The 21,878-nt window shown below is 41.6% G+C and overlaps 2 protein-coding genes across 2 annotated transcripts in view; one reads left to right on the top strand and one right to left on the bottom strand.

Annotated features, from left to right (window-relative positions):
• atp8a2 (ATPase phospholipid transporting 8A2) overlaps positions 1-14,650 on the top strand; it is a 28,052-nt gene extending 13,402 nt beyond the window's left edge. Inside the window, exons 24-36 of the mRNA XM_055230261.1 lie at positions 2,186-2,358; positions 5,035-5,218; positions 5,918-6,028; positions 7,056-7,130; positions 7,469-7,591; positions 7,948-8,026; positions 8,110-8,171; positions 8,549-8,605; positions 9,495-9,602; positions 11,011-11,099; positions 11,285-11,389; positions 13,224-13,315; positions 13,485-14,650. Coding sequence (XP_055086236.1) covers positions 2,186-2,358; positions 5,035-5,218; positions 5,918-6,028; positions 7,056-7,130; positions 7,469-7,591; positions 7,948-8,026; positions 8,110-8,171; positions 8,549-8,605; positions 9,495-9,602; positions 11,011-11,099; positions 11,285-11,389; positions 13,224-13,315; positions 13,485-13,579 — 1,353 coding nt within the window. The 3' untranslated portion in view covers positions 13,580-14,650. The remainder of the gene's footprint in view (positions 1-2,185; positions 2,359-5,034; positions 5,219-5,917; positions 6,029-7,055; positions 7,131-7,468; positions 7,592-7,947; positions 8,027-8,109; positions 8,172-8,548; positions 8,606-9,494; positions 9,603-11,010; positions 11,100-11,284; positions 11,390-13,223; positions 13,316-13,484) is intronic.
• A 686-nt stretch (positions 14,651-15,336) lies between these two features.
• Positions 15,337-21,617, bottom strand: LOC117388608 (protein shisa-2). The gene is made up of 2 exons (XM_033986199.2): positions 20,867-21,617; positions 15,337-16,968 (listed from the first exon to the last, which is right to left on the bottom strand). The coding sequence occupies exons 1-2, from the start codon at positions 21,168-21,170 to the stop codon at positions 16,403-16,405; spliced, it is 870 nt and encodes a 289-aa protein (XP_033842090.1). The 5' UTR covers positions 21,171-21,617; the 3' UTR covers positions 15,337-16,402.
• Between the last annotated feature and the right edge of the window lie 261 nt (positions 21,618-21,878).

Here is a 21,878-nt window from a genome sequence, read left to right as displayed (position 1 = left end):
TGTCAAGTTTAGTCCATTTGAATTTACACCTCCTGTCATTTTAGGACATCAGTAAACACATCAGCCTCCCACACATTTTTCTTCATAAATTAAACTAAACTGTATTCATTTTCTTTCACAGCAACTTTTCCTAATGAAATAGATCATTAAGTGCCTCCCCTTGTATCCATTTTCCATTCAGTTCTGTGTGTTTCTGTCCAAGGCTGCAGAGGATGTGGGTGTTTACACAGATGCACAGTGAGATAATTAAACGCCGTATTAAAACTCACTGGTGACAGAATCTGCACTTGAGCTATGAGCCTGTCTCCCTGCTGCTCCTCACTCAGCAGTGGTCTTTGCTTTATTCCTTAGCTCACTATACATTCCTTTATTATGCATTGTTCTTTCCTATTTATCTAGATTTTTGTATATTTTATGCAGTTAATTTAAAGTCATGCTCATGTCATGTCAACTTTAAACATTACTTTGAATCAAAGTTTGATCTGGAATACTTAAACACATACAATGTTCCCAGGTTTTACCACACATGTTTCTGTGTGGCTGTGAGATTGTTTGTGCTCATGCATTTTATGCCCGGGTACGCAACGACTGTGACTGACCTGTGATTTCTCAAACTGCCATCCATGCCCTCCCCATTTTCTCATCCAAATATAAAGCTGATAAAATTCCAGTCAGGAAGTCTCTGTAAATATTGGTCTCTGCAGTGTTCTGTGCATGTATGATGAATATGTTTCTGCTTATATACAAATGAACAAGTAACCATATAAGAAATATAAATTAAATGATCCTGGTAACATAAAATATCCCTCCAAAATAAAAAGTGGTAATAGGCCTAAAAGTTAAGTGCAGTTAAATATTATGAGCTAATTTTGTATATTTAGGGTTGCCTAGTTAGCTTGAAGCTCCTGTGTAGACTTAACATGGTGATTATCTGAACTCTCACCAAGGATTAGACAGGACCCGCTGTAACATGTCACTGTGATGTATTAGCACCTTGCTGTCAAACCAGATCTGTTTATGGCCACAGGTTTTGACAATAATCATTAAACAAACTAATTACTGGACACATTTCTTACTAGATAGTATTAATTTCAATACATTTTATCTTAAAAAATGCATTACCTTTAATTATGAAAGAAGTGCAATTAATTATTTATGTTCCATCAATGTAACACTTAAACAGGTTTAGGGGGGCCTTTCTTAACCTGCACTATTAAAAAGGCAACAAAATTGAATCAATATTAAATGACACATGGGTCTAAAGAGAACAAATGCCTTCTTTGAAATCATTTGAGCTTCAGAAACCTGTAAGCTCTTAAATCCTTTCATTCTGTTTGTGTTTTCCTTTGTCCTGTTTTGGGGAAAAGGTGAATGCAAACAGGAATTCCGGTGCACAAAGAAAAACACACAGCCTAGGGCTGGGAAAACAAGCACAGGGATTTTTGGAAGAGAAGGAACACGCTGCAGAGGGAGTGCAGGCCATAATGCCACAGGTTATGTGGTGCGTGTCATGCTCTGAAGCTGGACATGGGTTTGCTGAATCGTAAGGGTGAAGGGTCCCTGGTTGCCTGCCATAGAAATACACTCTTATGAGAATTACTGGTTATAATTACCTGTATAATGTCTATGAAAATGTCCTGCTGGTATTAAGACTTTTTATTGTGTATGTGTGGGCTCACGGAAGTCTCATGGCGTGTCTGCTCCTCCACATGGATTTCATTACAACAGTAGGATCAGTACATCAGTAGGATGTTTATTTTTTTCTTTATTAATCCTTGCTTCTTTGTTATAATGAACCTGGTCAAACTGCCCCAAACGAGCTCCCTTTCTACAAACACACTACATAACATAAACGTAAAGGAATCTACAATGAAGTGTAGCATGTGCAGATAGTCTAAGACGGTTAGGTTTATATTGGCTTTGTTAATTGTATTGTGTACACAGGGGCAAATTCTTTACCCAGATGAAAGCAGTGAAACCAGAAGCATATGTCTTCCATTTCTTCTCAGTACAGTTTTGACCTTTCTACAAATTGGTGCATTTTGATCTATTTCATTGCTTAGGGAAAGAAAATTACCTCACATGGAGTCAGTCTGAAGTGCTGTAACTATAATTTAAATTGGAACAATATTAACATTACTTTTAAAAGGATGTATCAAATAATGGTACCTCTTTATCTACACAGGCAACTCGAGCTACACTGACGACCCACTGTTCATCTCTGGGGGACTCGCTGAGGAAAGAAAATGAGCTGGCGTTGATCATCGATGGTCAAACCTTAAAGTATGCTCTGTCATTTGAACTACGACAAAACTTTCTGGACCTGGCTCTGTCCTGTAAAGCTGTCATCTGCTGCAGGTAAGCACTGTTTTTAGATTTTTAAACCATTTATAGATGCAGTTTATTTATAGTAGCATGCTGGGCTGCTCTTTGCGGCTGCTTGGTGGTGGGCACTGACATTCACATAGTTTGGGTGTAATAGGTTCCCATTTAAACAAACGCAGTCCTGTCACTAAAATCTTAATGGCATGTTTCCTTTTTTGGTTTTTGTGGACAAGAGTGTAGGGTAACAAAGGTTTCCCACTTTTCTTCGCTTGGTCTTTATGATGAGAGATTTCTGTGTGAGCATGTGGCACTGGGGCCAGAGTTAAACATTCAGTAATACAGGAGTGAAATATTGATTTCTTATGCAATGTGTTTAATTTGGATAGTTAATGCTATATAAATATGAAAGGTATATACATTATGTACGTATGTGGGATGTTAACTATCCCTGCAAACTTTAAATACTTGGGCTACTCTGGGCCTGGTGTTATGGGATAGAATCTAATAAAAATACCAGATAATTTTTAATCTTTTGTGGATTTTCCATTTGAGTAAACATACATACATACACTTACATTTATTAGTTGGGCCCCTAAAAGCACACACTTCAAATCTCATGTATGGGTTTTCACATAGTTTGATCAGCCCCTGTTCATAATGAGCTGTGTTGCCTTTAAAGTACAGAGGTGCCGGTGACATAATGCCACTGCAGTGGTTTCTGAATATATGCACTTGTACGCTTGGCCTCCTAACTTCACTTAGCATTGGTTTATAGCAGGACTTGGCGGCCGCTTATTTTCTTTTCAGGTCCACTATAAAGCACACTTTCATCTCTTAAGCTTCCCAGACATTGTTCGAATACATCCTGAAAAAGAAGAGATGGAGAGATGAAGAGAGATTTGTGGTTTAGGTGCTTAGAGATGCACAGGCCGACACACTCCTGCACTTCAGACAGAAACAGGAAAACAAAGAGAAGAGGCTGATCTCATAATTCATCTGTGATTACAGATGCCAAGTCTGAGCTTCTCCTCTGGGTACATCCTGTGGTGTGTTTGTAAATGTGTGTACAGTGAGCCACATATGAATATGAAGCAGACCACCAACCTCTACTACATTTTTCTATCCATTTATATTTGTAATAACATACAGACCACCTCCACTGCGTATACTTTTCTCTACATGGATAGTTTTTCATTGTGTCTCATTTTATCAAAGAAACATTGTATTCTGGGAGCATGTGATTTCTCATGCAGCTTCACATAATTTAATATTGCAATAATTTCACCTCTCACTAACAGTATACTCTGTGCATATTTTATGCTTTTCAACAGGCAGTTGTTTTCTTAACTAACTTGTATTCATACCCTGTGAAGAAGTGCACTAAAGATGTGCTTATATACAATGTAACTGCCAGCTGTCGCTAGTCTTACAGTGTGGGAAATATAGCTTTCTTTGTTGGACAAATCCTGTCTTGGTGTCAGCTTTCCCTTTTGCTTCAAGCTTCATAGGAACAGTCTTTCACTGTACTATTCTTGGTTGTATTCTGTAAAAGAAGGGGGCGTGTCAGCATTCACATGTGCACAAAATGTTTTGAAAACAGAGGTCCATTAGAGCAATGTCCCATGTCCAGAACATAAGCAGTGTAATTTGGGGCTTTTATTAGTTTGCTATCCATCATGCAGTATTATATTTAACCCTCAGTCCTATTGCTCCCTCAACACATTTATCATTTGATCCATCCATTTGTACTAAAGAGTAAAATGAGAATCTACATGTTATCTACTATTTATCCCCACATTTAACTCTTTTCTCTGCCTGTCTAATATGACACAATAAAAAGAAAAATTATCCTCAGACTCGCAGGTAAACACGTCACCGCGCTGTTCTGGTCCTGAGGGAAGGCTCTGTAATGGATCCACTCTGGGTTCTTCATTGTCCATATAGGGACAGAACCGGTTCCTGAGACTGGATCAGAGATACAGGTCGAGTGGGTGGAGTACCTCTGGAAGCTCCCTAAACGCACACACAGGCTGCAGGCGCACTGAGAAATACATGGACTCATAAAGGCGCACACATCAAACAAAGGCTACCCAGAGTCTTATTAGCCCAACAGTGAATCATTGTTTCCCAATGCTGGTAAAAGCAGGAGTTACAGCCCTGCATGGAGCTATGTGTGCCAACACACCATTCCTCTAGTTCACCTTTTACTGTTCCCATGGTTAGTTTGTCACTCTGTACAGTGCACACTGGATCCTTTTTCCCCAATTAGGATCTTTATTTCCTCTAATCCCTTAAATAGGTATTACTCAATTAGGGTTAATCCTCTGGTTTCCATACACTCCCAACAGATGTAAGCACGCCTCACAGCCCAGTGTTATCCCTGATTATTTTATTGTGATGCTGATTTGTAATAAATGTACTATTATGTCAATTGTGCAATACCTTACAGCTAGGGCTAAATTTGTAGATTAAATCATAATCCAATACTTAAGAACATGATTAGGTAACATTTGTGTTCTAATAATACTTTAAATAACAGTATTCTGTTTTCTGCTCTCTTTTTTATGACTACAGTAAACTTGTCACATGGTGATTTGACTCTCCAATTCCCAGACAAATAAGCCCTCTACAGTAGTCACGCCTGTATTCTGATATTGTTGTGGGTGTCTTTAATTTAAACCTTTCACCAGTCTGTTTTATTGCCTATAGGGTGTCACCACTGCAGAAGTCTGAAATCGTGGACATGGTGAAAAAGCACGTCAAAGCCATCACCTTAGCGATAGGCGACGGTGCCAATGATGTGGGCATGATCCAGACAGCTCATGTGGGAGTGGGCATCAGCGGCAACGAGGGCATGCAGGCCACAAACTCCTCTGACTACTCCATTGCACAGGTGCAGCACAGACATGGCCCTTTGATTCATGCAGCTAAAAGGTCACACAAATAAACACGCCAGAGGCTTCACATGCTTACATAATGGAGGGATGTTTGGCTGAAGTTCTCATGTCAGCAGTGTCTAATTTATCATACAGTTCAAAGAATAAGCAGTAACAACTGTAAATGCACTGATCTGGTATATGTTCAACAGCCTTCTGACATCTGAAAAAATACATACAGCACTAGGTCAGTTGAAGTAGCCACATGATTAAACATTTTTTTGTCTTCACTTGAGCGTACAGAAATCAGATGATAACATAGACTGAAGAGATGTTTAAATAAATAAGGGTTGTTGACCCTACTGACTCTAGTGTAAAATATCAGTACAGGAATAAATGGGGTCATTGATGTAAGGTTTGGATGGATTGAAGTCTGGTGACTATGAAAGGGATGTAGCCAGTCTTGCCACTAACCAGACTGTACCTAGAACAGTAAGTATGACCAGTGATTGATTGGGTTTAACATCTGCTGTAATTAATCCAATATCTTATCTTGTCTCCCCTGCCTTCACTTTCTCACTTTCTGTCACTTTATCTGCAGCTTATCTCTAAACTTTTAGGCAACTAACACTACATGTCTTTATCAGTGGAAATGGTATTTTCTGTGTTTAAAAATCACATTGCACTGACTAAATATTCTTTGTTATCCATTTCAGTTTTCCTATTTGGAGAAGCTGCTGCTAGTGCATGGAGCGTGGAGCTACAACCGGGTCACCAAGTGCATCCTGTACTGTTTCTATAAGAATGTGGTCCTCTATATTATTGAGGTATGGCCTCAGCACTGCCCCCCTTTAATGCACCCGCTCGCATACACACACACAGTTACATTAGCAGAGACATTTTGCAGCTGTTTGTCGACATGGTTGACAGTGATGGACTATGTGCCCTTGTGGTGTCTGCTTTCGGTCTCTCTTGCACAGACACATGCATGCAGAGAGAGTGTTTAGATCAGCCGTGATGAAACTCTGGCTCCAGGGTCAGCAGATCTGTGTGTTTTGAAAGGGCACACTGCAGCCTTGGTTTGCCTGTTTTCGGGGGGGTGTTTGTCAGCTGTGCACAATCCTCTCATCCCCCTCACTCCCTCCATGGCCTGTGTGACTTTAAGGATGCCGGCAGGTGCAGGTCCATGCGGGAGTCTTGGACCACAACCTACTGTCCCAGTCATGCCTCCCCCTCACTGCCTGTCTGTATTAAAACTGCGTTTCACTGATTATCTCACATGATTTGCTCCTGCTAAGCTCTGGGCCAAAGGTTATAGACCGTCCCTGTCCACGTTTTGGAGACACAAAATGGGGGATGGGGAGTTATGTAGGCTATCTGACCTTACCCTGAGGCTGTATCTTTCACTGTATGCCCCAGGAATGCTTCAATGCTCAGCAAGAGCTGCCCAAAACATTTCCTCTATCTGCTATCCGATCAGCACGCCATGAGTAGGAGAGCGTTAATAAAGGCTCCCTGAGGCTTTCATAGCATTTAGACACATTGTTTTGGAGAATTAAGCTCTGTAAAGTCACTGTGTGGTTTCAGAAGTGGGAACAAGCCATGCAAGGAATGCATTTAAAACTTAAGTGCCACAAGCTGCACGGAAGTAGTATAAGAGGTTATTTTCTGTGTATAAATCAGGTAACATTATTTTAAACAACTTTTAAAAGCATCTTTCAACACACATTCAGATAAGTCTGAATACACCACAACATTGTACAAAAGCTGCCGTCTCCTCTATACGTCCCTAAGGCAGTTTACTCTGAACTATTGTTCATTTCATCCCCTCTGATCCCTGTCTTTCTCTCCTAGCTCTGGTTTGCTTTTGTCAATGGGTTCTCCGGACAGATTCTGTTTGAACGCTGGTGCATAGGTCTCTATAATGTGGTAAGTATAGACTCCTGACTCCGAACTGTCTCTTGGTATCACATAAAGCTGTTTGGTCCTTTTTTACTTGGGTAGGGTTATACAGCTTTAACTACAGAGGCTAGAAAAACTATCCTTTATTAGATTACGCCCTACAGACATAACCCCCAATATTTACCCAGGTTTGGAATGGAATAAAGATGCTTATGACTGCATACGTTGTTTGTGGTGTGGTTCTGGCACTATCCAGTGAAAAACCTACTTAGAATTTCAAAAAGCAGTCCATATACTTTCTACTGATCCTATGTTTGTCATTGCCTTAAAACTATATGAATAACTAAAAAATGTGTCTTATTTAGATTTTCACTGCACTGCCCCCATTCACACTGGGGATATTTGACCGGCCGTGCAGTCAGCAAAACATGCTCCGGTTTCCTCAACTCTACAGAATTACCCAGAATGCCGAGGGTTTCAACACTAAGGTACATGCCGCCATATTTAGCCCTCAATGCATTTGACTTGCTAGCCCTGTGGGTTGTCTGTGGGCTTGGTGAGTGATGTGTGCTGTTTATTTGGTTCACCGGCGAGTAAACAAGAGTGGCATGGGGATTGGGCCGTTTCTATGGCGATATTAATGAGATTCATAGGCCCAGAATAAGGAAGTCATTCATTTCACACCAACAACCTGTACTGCATGTTTGTTGTAATAAGACTATGTCCTGTAAACTGAATTTTAATGGCAAGAGTACTGTGGATGTTGTATGAGTATTTGAGGAAGGTTTGTGTATGCGCAGAACAGGTCACTTTGAGTAATTGTACTCTACCTTTGTGTTTTTAGGTATTCTGGGGGCACTGTATCAATGCACTGATCCATTCAATTATTCTATTCTGGTTCCCTCTCAAAATGTTAGAACATGGTGAGTGTAAACGTTTTTAAAGCAAAATTATGAGAAAAAAGAAAACACTTGACAGTAATATCATTGTTTTGTGCTCTTTGCAGACTCCCCTTTCCCAAATGGACAAGGAAATGACTACTTGTTTGCTGGAAATATGGTGTACACCGTAAGTATTTTTGAAGATTTATTTTTGTGTTTAATGTATATAAGATACAATTCTCTGCATATTATGTGTGTAGTCACTGAAAGGGCATAAGGTCTCCAATCAATCTTTCCTTGTCTAGCCAGTCTGTCTCCTCTTTACTCTAATCCACTGTTTCTTTCTATTCTCTTGCCTCCTTCTCCCACTCTCTGCTATCATTTTACTCCCTGCAGTCTCCTGAGCATTTCTGTGGTATTTATTTGTTGTGTGTGTGGGGTGCAGAGTATTGTACCAGACATTGCAGAGTTTACAATATAACATTAATGTTTATTATCTTCACAGTCGCCAGAACACTAATCCAGATTTTTCTGCATTTTATTTGCTTCCTTGTGTTTATGCAGTATGTGGTTGTAACTGTGTGTCTAAAAGCTGGGATGGAGACCACCGCGTGGACCAGGGTACGAGCATTCACACTCCCCTAATATGTTATTTAACCACTGAAAAGTATAAGGATTTCTTCTAAGCCTATGTGCAGTACATACTCCATATAGAGGACCATGAGTGATTAGGTTTTTCCAGCTCTAGACATTTTATGATTTATTGTAAATAAAAATTGTAGATGAAAGTAAAATAAGAATGCTGACAGTGCAATTGCATTCAGCACTTTTATATTGGTAAAGTTGCCATTTAAATAGTTTGACTCTGGGGCATTTTAGGAATGTGTTTTAGAGATTATCAGGGGGGTGTTTTCTTTCAGACAACAGCAGAAAGCTTGCCCTAAAGCCTGTCTGACCCCTCCATCAATTAAAAATGTTAACATATTTACTCTGATGAAATGTGGGGAAACCAGTAACACCACAAGAATCCTACAACATGTTCCATTAGCATTATAGTTCCACAAGCACAATTATCATTTCCTGAGGCTTTTAACCCATAGTGGGATTTATAAGATTATTTATACTGGAGCTGTAAAGCAGGTAAATCATTGTCACTATTAAGAGATTGGGCGGATGGACTGGACGGTGCTGACATCTTTTTCCGTTCAGCTGTCTACACAACAGCCTGTCCGTAATGAAGCAGGGTCCTGGGAATTCACACAGTGTCCCCTTACATCAGATCAGAGCAAAGGACCAGTAGAGGTGCACAGCTAAGGTCTATGTCTATATTGGGACAGGCTGTATGTGAACTATTTGACCTGAGGTTTTCCTTTTTTGTCTATATCAAGCCTTACCTCCTCCTCACCACCCTTATGCACTTAGATGCAGTTAGATCTAATGTTATGGCAAGCACACATAAAGACAAATTAATGTTCTAACCATCCCTTAAAATATTTGTCTCTCTTTGCAGTTTTCCCACTTGGCTGTGTGGGGAAGCATGATCCTGTGGATGCTGTTCTTTGCTGTGTACTCAGCCATCTGGCCCAAGATCCCCATTGCCCCGGATATGCTGGGACAGGCAAGTTTGCTTCTTACATATGTCACTCATTGAGCCCATAGAAGTTGAGGGGTTAAAATAGCCCTCCTCACGACATCTCTCTCTCAGACTCCATCACCTGCTCGTTTTGGTTGCCTCTGCATGGCGCCTGTTTGACACACCTCCTTGGGTGTTCCTTGTCTGCTCTGCCAGATTCACAGGGAGATTTATGCTCCAGCAGCCCCTCTCCCCAGGCTTCCTGCACCTGCCGTGTGTCACCCGAGCCCTGTCGTTTACTGGTGTGTGCTGAGGTGTTGACTCAAGCGGGTGGGCTGCTGACGGTCGTGATGAGGGTCCTGGGAGATTGAGAGGAGGTTCTCCCTGATTGCGACTCATTTGGGGAGACCAGGGTTCAGGCAAAGTGTCCCACTGAGAAGGGGAACAGGAATCCGGGCCATCTCAAGCCCCTCTACCCATTAATTCAATTTGTGTCAGAAAGCAGGAATGCGGTCAAATATCTATGCAGCTGCTCTTGGGCTAACTGGGAGTGGTCTTGGACATTCAACCACTTCCCTCCATCATCCCCCTAACTACCCCATTACCTCTCTTATTCCCCTACTGCGTCTATCTATATATCCATCTGTCCACAGGTGACAGCAAATGGAAAACGTCTGTACATTTGTTCACTGAATACAGTTGATTTGTGCTTATTGTAAAGTAGGAAACCAGGGGGCCTAAAGTGGGAGAAGGAATTTGGCCTGGTTTAATCCTAAAACCATGGGCCATAGTGTTGAAGCTTTAGCAATAAAATAGTGTTAGGTCTTGCGTAAGTGAACTGTACGGCCGTCCTATGTCAGATGTCATTAATACCTGTTGAAAACTCAACTCAAGTACACAACCCAAACCCACACATGAATTCACTGAATAAACATCCTAAAATGCGTCAATGCCGTGTGTTAGGTGACTGTTGCCAAAATGAATAACATGAAGACAAATTGATTAATGAATCTTGCAGCAAAAGTGATGTAACAGTAAAAGAGTAAAACGATTATAAAATATTTACTCTGGTACAAAACCGTAAAAACTGAGTCAAGGAGACACTGAGACTGTCAAACTGAGGAGAGATTAATCCATGGAGACGGCCCTAAAACCAGGGTTAAAGGTCAATGACTCTGACTGTAGCTGGATGTCAGAAACAAGTGAGGATTCGTTTAGCTTGTTCATTTTATCTGATTCCATCAATATTGTACTAAACTGTGATCTGAAGCTAAAGCTGCTTAATGGTTAAGGTTTAGTTTGGAAACTTGCTTCTTCTTTTTGTATAAATGTGCTTTGTGTGGCATTTTCCCTTGCCTGTACCAGAAGTTCTCACAGTGAAGAGGCATGACTTAATGCTGGATTTAAATGAATTTTCTTCTTAATAAAAGCAGTCTGTGTGCTGTCATGGCAGGCTGGCAGAGTGATGCAGTGCTGGCACTTTTGGCTGGGCCTGATTCTAGTGCCTACTGCGTGTTTACTCAAAGACTTTGCTTGGACCGCGTAAGTACAACACATTTCACATAAATACATAAGAAATCCATATACAGGCTTTTTAACTTGACCAAAAGGTTTACATAACCCTTATTGAGCTGGTGTCAACACTTACGCACACTGTTATGAATCACATATGTCTGCAAGTACTCAGACTTTCCCTCACTGGTCTGATGAGCGCATTGACTTTGCAGCATGCGGCGCACTGTGAAGAAGTCACTACTCGAGGAGGTGCAGGAGCTAGAGGCCAGGGCTGTGGATCCAGGGGCAGCTGTTCTCAGGGATGCCAGCGGCCGAAGGTATAAACCATGTAGACAGTCCATTCATGTCTGTTTAATGTCCAATAATATCAATTCTATATGTAAGAATTGCATTTTATTTTGGGTGGCAATGTCTACAGGACTGATCCCAAAGCAGATGTTCCCTAGAGGCAAAAGTTATCAAGTTTTTAGAGAGGTAGTTTCTGGTTTGAACTGTCCTGCTGTGTGACCTCTGACCTCCTGTGCTATTTCTAAGCAGTAGTCTGACCCTCACATGTTTTCTAGGAGTTTATATAATCTTTGCATGTCTCTCTTTGAGGCATTATTGACCTCATTTACATTTTGAACCAGTGTTGCATACTATCTTACACATCTTATTTCACTTTCATTAATGGCATCATAGCTGGATCAATTTGAACTGCTGTACCAACTTGGTTTGTTGTCCTTTTTTTCTCTTCAATTAGCCATGTTTGTGGTGTCCTTAGCATATTAGCAATAGCTCCTATCTCAGTCAGGTAGATCTATCGTGTGTTTGGTTTTGGTTTGTACTGTGCACCCACCTACCCCTGACCCTCTTCCAATATGCAGACCCAACCTGAATCGACCCAGTATTTAAAAACATTGCAAGAACAGGGAGCGTCTTAGTCTTATTGGGTTAGAGTCAGCAGTATTGGATAGGTGCAGTGCATTGGGGAAAAGGCACATCTGTGTTTGTAATTCACAGGAATATTTGGGGAAAATAGCGAAGATAGGTTCAGGATGTGCTTCAAGGAAAGTAAATAAATCTCAAAGGTATAGATCCATCATACTTAATATTTTTTTCAGCAGTTTTTGCTCTTTTATCGTGCACTCATTGCCTTCATTAATCATGGCATCATTTTATTTGGCCGCAGATTCTTATGCAAACTTGAGTTCTCCTTTAAAAACAGCAGTGAAGCTCCCAGGCAGCCCCTTACACCAATACAAATTTTTAAACATCTGTATTTCAATCCTAGCCTTGAGAAAGCTGACTAACTCTCTGATCAGGATATCAAACCCCTGTATCATAGCCAGACTTGTCCCTCTTTGGTTTTTAATCTTATATTGACACTTCTCAGTTTGGCAAATATAGAGGGTAAAAACTGGTACCATAACATGCCACAAAAAGTTTCTGCTTGTATCCAGTGCCAGTGACCTCAGCATAGTACTGGTGTTTGTGGTTCTGTAGTCAGTGTACAGTATGTGTTAAGCTGCACATGTATTTTAGTGTAATATCTGGAAAGGCCTTAGTTATTTTTGGTCACAGAGGAGAGGAGCCATGACGGCGTGTGGTCCCGAACAGAGGATCCAGTCTTCTTCTTGGAAAGAGGGAGAGGGCAGAGAGAGGGGCGAGGAATGGTTTACTGTGGATGTCCTGTTACACTGCAGCCGTTTATGACCCGGTGTTCGGTTAGAAACTGCATCCTGGGACTCACTGTACAGGCCAAATGCTTTACGTTTTAAACTCTCGTAAAATGCCCTCACTCCTTGGTGTTTCACTGAACAGCAAAAGTCGTTTCAGTTTATTTTAACCGATTTAATACTATTTTAGATGCTTTTAGATACAACTTAGTTATTGTTGGTACTTGGGAGATAGTTGTATTTTACATTTTATGATTTTTCTTGTTGGAACGTCATTGCAGTGGAGTAAAAAGTTGCCAACTCTTTGCTAGTGTACTTTTGTAAATTTCCTTTTTAAATGTGTAAGTACTAGAACAAATAAGATTTCCGACCAATGTGTCTGGTTTGGTTAAATGGGTTAAATGTAGAAAGACTCCAAAGAGTGTCTTATTGAGTTTGTATAATGAGTATCATGGATGTGTCATGTGAACCTCATCTTGTTCTCTATCTGCAGTCTAAACGAACGGGCCCATCTGCTGACAAGAGTCTTTAGAAAAACACCTTCAAACATGGGACGCTCTAACTCGGTGCAGCAGACTGTGTCACGTGAGTACACACATGCAACACCAACTCCTGCATTAAGACTAATAGTGTTTTAAACTCTGCTTCCAGAAACGCAAACACAATAAATGCCAAAAATACTGAGTTATGCAGCTCAGTGGTTGAAACAAAGTCCACTCAGCTTCATCAGGCTAAATATTTGTCTTGTTTTTAGATGGATACGCCTTCTCTCAGGAGGAGCATGGTGTGGTATCCCAGTCCCAGGTGGTGCGCTCCTATGACACCACGCAGCAGCGCCCCAGCCTCTAACCTGCTCCCCTCTTTGTAGCAACACATCCCGGCGACATCAGACTTCTGTCACCTTCTCGCCGAGTGACTGACCCTGCCGTGGCCTTAACGGACAATGAACTGACCTCAGAACAGATTGTCAGATGCAGAGGCCATTGCAGAGCATGGAGGGCTGATCTGAGAGAAGGGAATAGTATATCCTGTTTATGTTACATGAGCTGCACTGGCATGAGCAATCCTATTCATACACTGATATAAGTCGAGCCAAGAGACTGCTTCTCATATTTACGCACAAATTGGTGTCTGCGTGTGTCTGTGCAGGGCATTCCTCTCCGCATGAGTGTCTGCACGCATATACCGCTGTCTGTTCTATGTACGTCCATTGGAACCTCTCATCTTGTGAACTTTAGTTTAAAATAAATTGTCATCCCCTGTTTGACATCATAATGAACCGTTTGTCCAATCCAGCATGTGCGCACACACACTCGCAGACTTGAAGGCGCATCACCTTTTAAATACTAAGAGAACATGGACATGAGGATGGCTGGAGCCTTCTGTCCCATAGCAGCAGCGAGCCTCACTGCCAAACACTACAAAGATGTCACTGAGGCAGAACGCCGACCGGACCCCCATCCTGGCCCCCTCCTAACCCTCTGGGACCTCCATACTCTTCACAGGAGCAACCTCTACCAACCTCTGTCTCAACATGCTGCTCATCTGCTGGCCAGTTTTAAACCACTACATTAACACTTGTTTTATTCTGTGACCACTCCTGTGATTACTGATGCTGCATCGTCATGAGGCTTCCTCATTTTTGGTTTTCCTGGATTCCCTATTAAATTATTTTTTATTAAAAGGACATCTGTATGTGTTTATAAGTTTGTCTCTTTTGAATAATGCCTGTTTTTGTACTACTCAGACACATCCTGGAGGGAATATTTTACTTGAATTTGTGCTAATAGGCTCTCTGCATCATGTGTTTCTGTTTCACTCTGGAGGTCATTGTCTAGCTGCTGCCTGTTGAGAAGTGAACACTAAAGGAGATGTAAGGGGGGGTTGTCCATCCAATTCCTAATTATTAAATTTAATCAATCCACGTGACCTACTGTACATTTGTGTTTTTGTAGCTCAAGTCTGTGCAGGAAAGGGACTTAACTTGCATATTATTTTAACCACACAACAAGCTTCAATTGAAATTTAACAAGCAGTGATTTTATGAGTTACATGACACTCATATTATCAGATAAAAACTTCTCCCACACTCCTCTCTAGACAGTTGTAGTGCAAACATAACCCAACAGCCAGTTTATACAGGCCTGATTCCCCTGACTTCAGCTAGAGATCCTGTTCCCACCCACCTTCCTGGACTGGGACCAGCCAGGACGACTGCAGCTGCTTCAGTATGGAGAATCCATTGGGCCGAAGAGCCAGAGAGACATCCCACAAGCTCCCAGCATTCCACATTAGTTTAAGAAGCAGCCTGCCAACTCGGCCTCTATAAGATTAAAGATGTCATCTGGACCTAAGCTGTATTGTAGTGGTCTATTGTTCCTTTTCATGCTCAAGGTGATGTGACAGGTATTTTCTCCTGTCCTCTGTGGGTGGTAGCTGTCTGCCAGAGTGTGTAATTAGTGTTTGCAATGGCTTAACTCTAAGGGGTTCAAACCTACTCATCTCATAGATTACAGAAAGACAAACACTTTTCACATAATTTGTAAAACACTGAAATCCTGTTTTAAAAATCATTTATTTTTTAATTTATATAAAAGCTTCAACAGGTCCATGGCAACAGGAAAAGGTATTGGACCAAATGGTGTTCTCAATATTATACAGAAATGCTTATCCTATTCACAGCTGCCTCAGACAATGTGTTCAGGGTAGAGATGAGGTACACAGACTGCCAGGTTTCAATGGGACATTGTTACAGAGTAACCGTAAGATTAGTTGCAGTCTTGTTACAAATCCTTGCTACCTAAAATTATAGAACATGGCTTAAATACTGAATGCTTTGTTTTGTTCATATTTTCGTGAGAAATGTTGGTTCATGTGCCCTGTCTGCTCTCAGCTAAGTCACTCAACTGTATGAGTGCACACACCTGGCACCAAAGGTTAGGGGTAGTCAGTCTCCTCACTCAGTGTCTCACTCTCACTTTGTGGGTACATTTCCTCCAAACACTTACATGAACATTTGGTTTGATGTTTCCATTCAGAGTAGTGGGACACTTTTTAAACTTTTTGGTTGGAGAGCTTTGGGGTGGAGCGTCACAGTCTATGTCCTGTGCTCACTTCATTAGACTTTAAATGGTCTTTGGGGAAATGGCAACTGCCTTTCATATCACACCACCTGCATTTTGCATTACACACAGTCCACTCACAGGGAGACCCCCCCACTTCAGCCCAAGTCTCCACATCCAGACCTGTACAGTACAAACATTTTAGCATGATTTTGTTCCTCATTCGTCAAACACAAACCCCTTCACGAGCATTCACAAGTGCAGATGTGCACACGGTATTAGCACAGCATGTGGTCATAACTTTTCTGCTTGAATATTCACTCTGAGTACATTTACAGCTATAAATCATCCAGTCATCACTCACACTACAGTCATGAGCCAACAAATCTTTTTTTCATACTCCCACATCATCACGCACTCACACTTTTGGACTGTTTGGGCTGTAGTCTGTATTAGACTCTGTCCCAGTATTTCCCATGCATAGAGAGTGAATTTGTCCATAGTTACAGGCACATTGTAGGCTTAGAAGAGTTTAGTCCCGCTCCACACATAATGGCTTTATACACAAGTCCTTCATGTTAGAGGTGTACCACAGAACAGCTGTAGCCCCTCACACAGTAACTGGGGGGAACTTTTGGTCACTGGTAACACTGGATCCCATATTGGGGGGAGGAAGGGGGGACTGAAGCTGCCTGTACCCCCCCTGTGAGTCGATGAACGTGGGGGTAGGGGATACGGGATGGGCGTAGCCGATAAACTGCGGGTGTAAAAACTGTCCCTGATGAGGCATGATCTGCGTGGCCTGTTGGCAGTTCAGCACAGAGAAGTTGGTGGGCATGTTAACGAAGACACTGGCGTCGGGGGGCAGACAGCAGGATGCCTGAGCCCTCATGAGAGGAGGGGGCGCGGGGCGGGGGGCAGTGGCTGGGACAGAGGAGCTGGACGAGGTTGCTGTACTTGACTGACGGGACGAAGAGCCTCTGGATGTGCTGCTGCTTGACATCATGGGGATGGTCTCCAACAGGCGTCCCCCGCTGGCTCCGCCTCCGGTCGCCCCTGACGACAGCTCCTGCTTGGGACGGAGACAGCGGCAGCAACACACCGCCACTACGGACCCCACTATGATGAATGCAACAAACACTGAACCCACAATAAGGAAGGGTACGTAGATGGGAACTGCAACAGAAAAAAGAAAATAAATCAAATTAACAAAAAACATGTATTGGTAAATCTTCACCAATTTTTTTTTTTTTTTTTTATCATTGTGTCCTTGGGCAAAACACTTCATCCACCTTGCTTGGATGGATGGTATTAGTTTGTGAGACTGTTATTAGTTGCAGCCACACCTAAATCTGAGTGTCTAGAAAAGCACTATAATTATGTCTCATAGATTAGTATTACTTTGTTGTTTTTCATTTTTCAAAAGAATACCAATCATCTGAACCGAAGCACAGGCTAAGCTCCTGTTTGCGAGCCGTGATGGGGGAAGACAGTGAAACAAAAGCAAAAGTGCTCAGGAGTGTTTGGACAGGAGATGAAGGAGGAAAAGTAGACTGGGATTGCAGGGAACGCCAGCTTCTCATTAGCAGTTATTAACTTTGTTTTGATCTGTTTTAATCCTGCCCCCTGCTGCTCCCTAGTCTACTCAGTCCTCCTGATGCCATGTGGGCTGTATTTGTGACATTGTGAGGACTAAAATCTGTATACACACTCAATTCATGACGCCTGCCTCCCTTACAGGGACAAACACCAGGTCCCCATGTCTCCTCAACAACATAGTTATTCAGATATGGTTTGCATAGGTTAAGGTTATGGTTTATATTAAGTTTAGTCAAGTAGTAATTATGGTTAAGGTTAAAAATGACTTTAAGTCAATGTAATGTTCCCAAAAAGCATAGAAACCCAATATGTGTGTGTGTGAGACAGATATTTGTGATCCTTCCTTTTCTATTGCTATTTATGAACAGTCCTTTCAAAATGAGTTTGTCAAGTTGAGCTACAGTACTTGGCGTCTGCTTAAAGAAAGTATTAGCGTTGGTTGATTTAATGTGTATGAATGTAAGGTTATTCAGCCATTAAATCAAATAAAGCAAAACTATTCCTGTCTGACCTTTCCTTTTTATCTGCTATGTCAAAACATACTTGTAATAATTTATTTTCTACAGTGTAAGTGTCACATGCTCCACATTTGTAATACTAAGCTGGTAGAACCCTTGGCATTTTTATATCGCAGCCTTCAGGATCAGTTGCTATATGTAGCTTAATGGTGTGTGCCTGAGCTGCGATGACAGCTGCAATCAGAAACTGAAATAAACTACTGACCAGCCACTCCTATAGAATCAATTGAATATGTTCTATCCAAAAATAAACAGCTTTTACATGAAGGATATCACTGAGTTCAAATTTTCGTGTATTTCCATTGAGAATTACAACCAATGCCTTAGAGAGGGTCTACACTTTTTACCATGTTTTTTTTCCAGATATTGATAAACAAAGTCTTTTGCAAAGCACTGTAACTTTTTTATTATTCCCAAGGGGTGCAGCTATTTTCTACTGACTATACCCCGCGTAAAGGTTTGTAACTGTATGCCAAGCGAGGTGGCAAATGACTCCAGTTTCTCTTTGTGTCCTGCTCTTTGAAGTACATCCACGGCCTCGAGAAACCTCTGTGAATGCTCATCCATTGGAGCCCGGTATTAAAGCGGATTACAACATGAAACTTGTGGCAGAGCTGGAGGTCATTCAGTGGCAGCCGCATTGAGCTGAGGTGACAAAAGACATAGGCCAGGGGCACAGGAGGGCGAGACAGTAGTTAAAATGGTATCTTGACCTATTTAGTTTTCACAGCACCAACTTGTGGCTTAAAGCTACACAGCACACGATAAACAGGTTATAACAGGATCTCACCAACTGTTATGACAACACGGATAAGTTACAAAGAGCAGAAAATGTCCGTCCTTTTGTTCTAGAGCCCTTTGCATTTCTCCTGTCTCCACCTGCTTTGCTCTGCTTGGATGATTATTCTTTTCAATTCTTTAATCATAGGCCGTTACAACAAATCTTCAAAAAATGTTGTGATTTGTTTTTCCAATTTGATGCAGGTTTTAAGCCAGATGTCCTTTCTTTTGCAAACTTTTTACCTGACATGGGACTTGTAGAGAAGACTGACATGCAAGGAGATGTTATTGCTTTTCATTTAACTTATCTATTTCCTTGGAGAAACAGACGGCCGAGTTACAAGTCAAATCTGTGGAGTGGCAACCCCAAACAATAAGGTATTTTTAGCAATGAAAATAATTACTTAATAGACATCTTTAAAGCTTTACAGTGAAAAATTCCAGGCAAAGCAATAACATACATCTCCATGATGACAAAAGGTAACAAACCCTCCACCAGAAAGCTACATAGTGCACCTTTAATGAATAAAAACTGCAAAAATGGCCTTGCATATTTCTCTATTTTAAATGTGTTTCATGTGCCTGTATTTCAGTACATGACAGTTGTGAGCATTTGAAAACAGACCTCTCCCATTGTTCCTTGTCACTCTCTCACACCTGTTGCTGTAGTGGAGTCACAGTAACTGCAGCCCCCTCTCTTAAGCTCTTGTTTTGGGCAAGTCTTTGAGGCTGCCTGGCTGGGATGGACTCTCCCCTCATCTCCCCCGTTATCCCCATAGGAATTCTCTTGTTCCCAAAAAACATATGCTACAATAATATCCCCGCTCACATGACATCAGTGTGTATCTTTGAGGGATGATTAATAGGCTGGATGATTAAGAAAAATGAATGAAATGCTCCGATTAGACCCAGGAAACTTCCTATTTTTTCATTCGGCTTTTGCTTAAAATTATTTTGGACAGTGGCCATTGACTGAAAAGTATATACCTCTTCCTGCTTTGATAAGGCATGATAGCATAAGCAAATGACAGATTTTAGCTGGGGCCCAGAGAAGGAAACATCCCAAGGGAAGCATAAACTCTACCATATAGTTGCACTTTTGATGTCTAGTGTTTTCTCCACTGAGGTCTCTCTCTGTTCCAACGGCCTTAATGCTAGATTACCTTATGGGAATGTAAGCAAAGGATGACTGCAGCAGGGAAACAGTGTATTGTCATCTAATCCATGGCTAAGTTGAAAAGTATGGGTTGCACTCTGCTTTTCTCTTCACTATGAAATGAATGTGTGGGATATTGTTTGAAGCATGTTAAACTATGAATCCTTAAAGCCAGGAGCCAGCACACTGACTCCACTTGACTTTCATTAAGGCAACACCAACAGGAAAGTGAGTCTAGTAGGAAATGATACATGAGTTTTACGGACTGAGCTGTCATCAGGGTGCCACTGTCCAAGATCCGGTCAAGTCCAAATTTGATCCCCGTGAGGACTGAGTGATCTGAACCCCAGCCCCTCCACTGTCTGTTACAGCCCTGAACAAATACTGCTATTTATAAAGTGCACCAAGATTGACATTTGAGAGTACAGGTTTTTGGGGAGTCTGCTGCTGTCTTCTGTCCTGTGCAGCTGTCGGGTCACGGACAGGAGGATATTAAGCTTTTTACATTAGGACAGAGTGTACAGGTCTTTACAATATATTAAGAAGTAAAAATGTGAGTAAAATTATCTTAATTTGAGACTTGTTCAAGATTACTATATGTTGTTTATATGTAAATAACTTAGATGTATGAACCTAGTTTTAAAGACTGAAAGGCATGTCCAAAGCTTTCCACATGACCACAAGGACAGCCTGTTGGAGTCAAAACTTCATGTTATAACAAGATGTTTAAATCTGGATTCACCTGAATTAAAGACAACATTCCACATTCACAGTCCAGCTACCATGTTTTTGTTTTGTTTTTTAATTCTGTAAAATCATTAATTACTGTGTAAATTGTTTAAGCACCAAAGATATAGGCCGAACAGTCTAATTAAACGAATATGTAATGTAAAATGTTCTTGCATGGTGAGTTTTTCTAAATGAATCCAATTAGTCTATGGGTCTATGTTATTCCCACGCTTCTGTTTTATATGACTAGTCTCGGGATAGGGTTTGAACAAGTAAATAAAGCATTCTATACCTGCCCCCGAGTCCTTGGTGTCTTTATTGTCGGTGTTGGGTTCCTGAGTTTGCCGGTCGTTTTCGCAGCTGCCCTGGTCCAGCCTTGCGTCCGTGCTGGAGCAACAGTAGCGCAGCTCGCATTTTCCACAGCAGATGATCGCGTCCGCTCCATCTATCTTCTCCGGACACTGAAAACCTTCTTTCCATACTCCTTGAGGGTCTAGCCAGCCATGACAGTACTCACCGGTGGCCTTTACGTTGATAATCACCAAAAGTAAAGTCACTATTATGGCGAGGGACATCGATATGCCTCCACCACACATTTTGGACAGGTGGCAGAGGGACACAGGGGCCTTCACTCCCCTTGTCTGACCAGAACAGGCGGCTGGTGAGGTCTATCAGCACTATTGGAGTAAATGGAACAATGTAAGAAGGCAACAAACCACCAGTGAGCTGTCATTTGTTATTAAGGTTTGTGCGTAATCTCCGTGCGTAAAGTTCCCAAAGTTCCTATACCGTGTAAATTATCCAAGACGTCTTCAAAAGTAAACAGGTTAAATTTTCTCTCCAAATACGCCACATTCAACGTAAAATGTCTGGATCTGCTCAATTCAAATTATCACCAACTTGGTAAAATATGCAACAAGTCCAAATCCATGCGCGTTGCTGGTGTTAGTCCACAATCCACAAATGCCCAGTCAATGTTGTCACAGTCGCTCTGGCACGTTTCTGGCTTGGGACCCGCACTTACGGTCAAATGTCACCGTCTCACTGTGGGACAGTCTAGTCCGATTGAACTAAAGCGCGCAGAGTCTCTCCCATTTCTACGTCAGAGAAGAGGCGTGTAAAATGCAAACACACACCTCACCTTGCCATTTAAACAGAGGCTCAGAATTTGTCACGTAATAAAATGTGTAATTGCAACAATTAAAAGTAGCAAATTAGAAGAGAAGAAATCCAATGCATAAGCCTCATTTTAAAAATCCCACATCGCGTGTTCAAATGGCACATGAGAATGCTATTTTATTTGA

Source organism: Periophthalmus magnuspinnatus, chromosome 20 (assembly GCF_009829125.3).
Source record: "Periophthalmus magnuspinnatus isolate fPerMag1 chromosome 20, fPerMag1.2.pri, whole genome shotgun sequence".
Taxonomy (NCBI): Eukaryota; Metazoa; Chordata; class Actinopteri; order Gobiiformes; family Gobiidae; genus Periophthalmus; species Periophthalmus magnuspinnatus.
The sequence above is the reverse complement of the archived record's forward strand: the minus strand, read 5'-3'. Positions and strand labels throughout refer to the sequence as shown.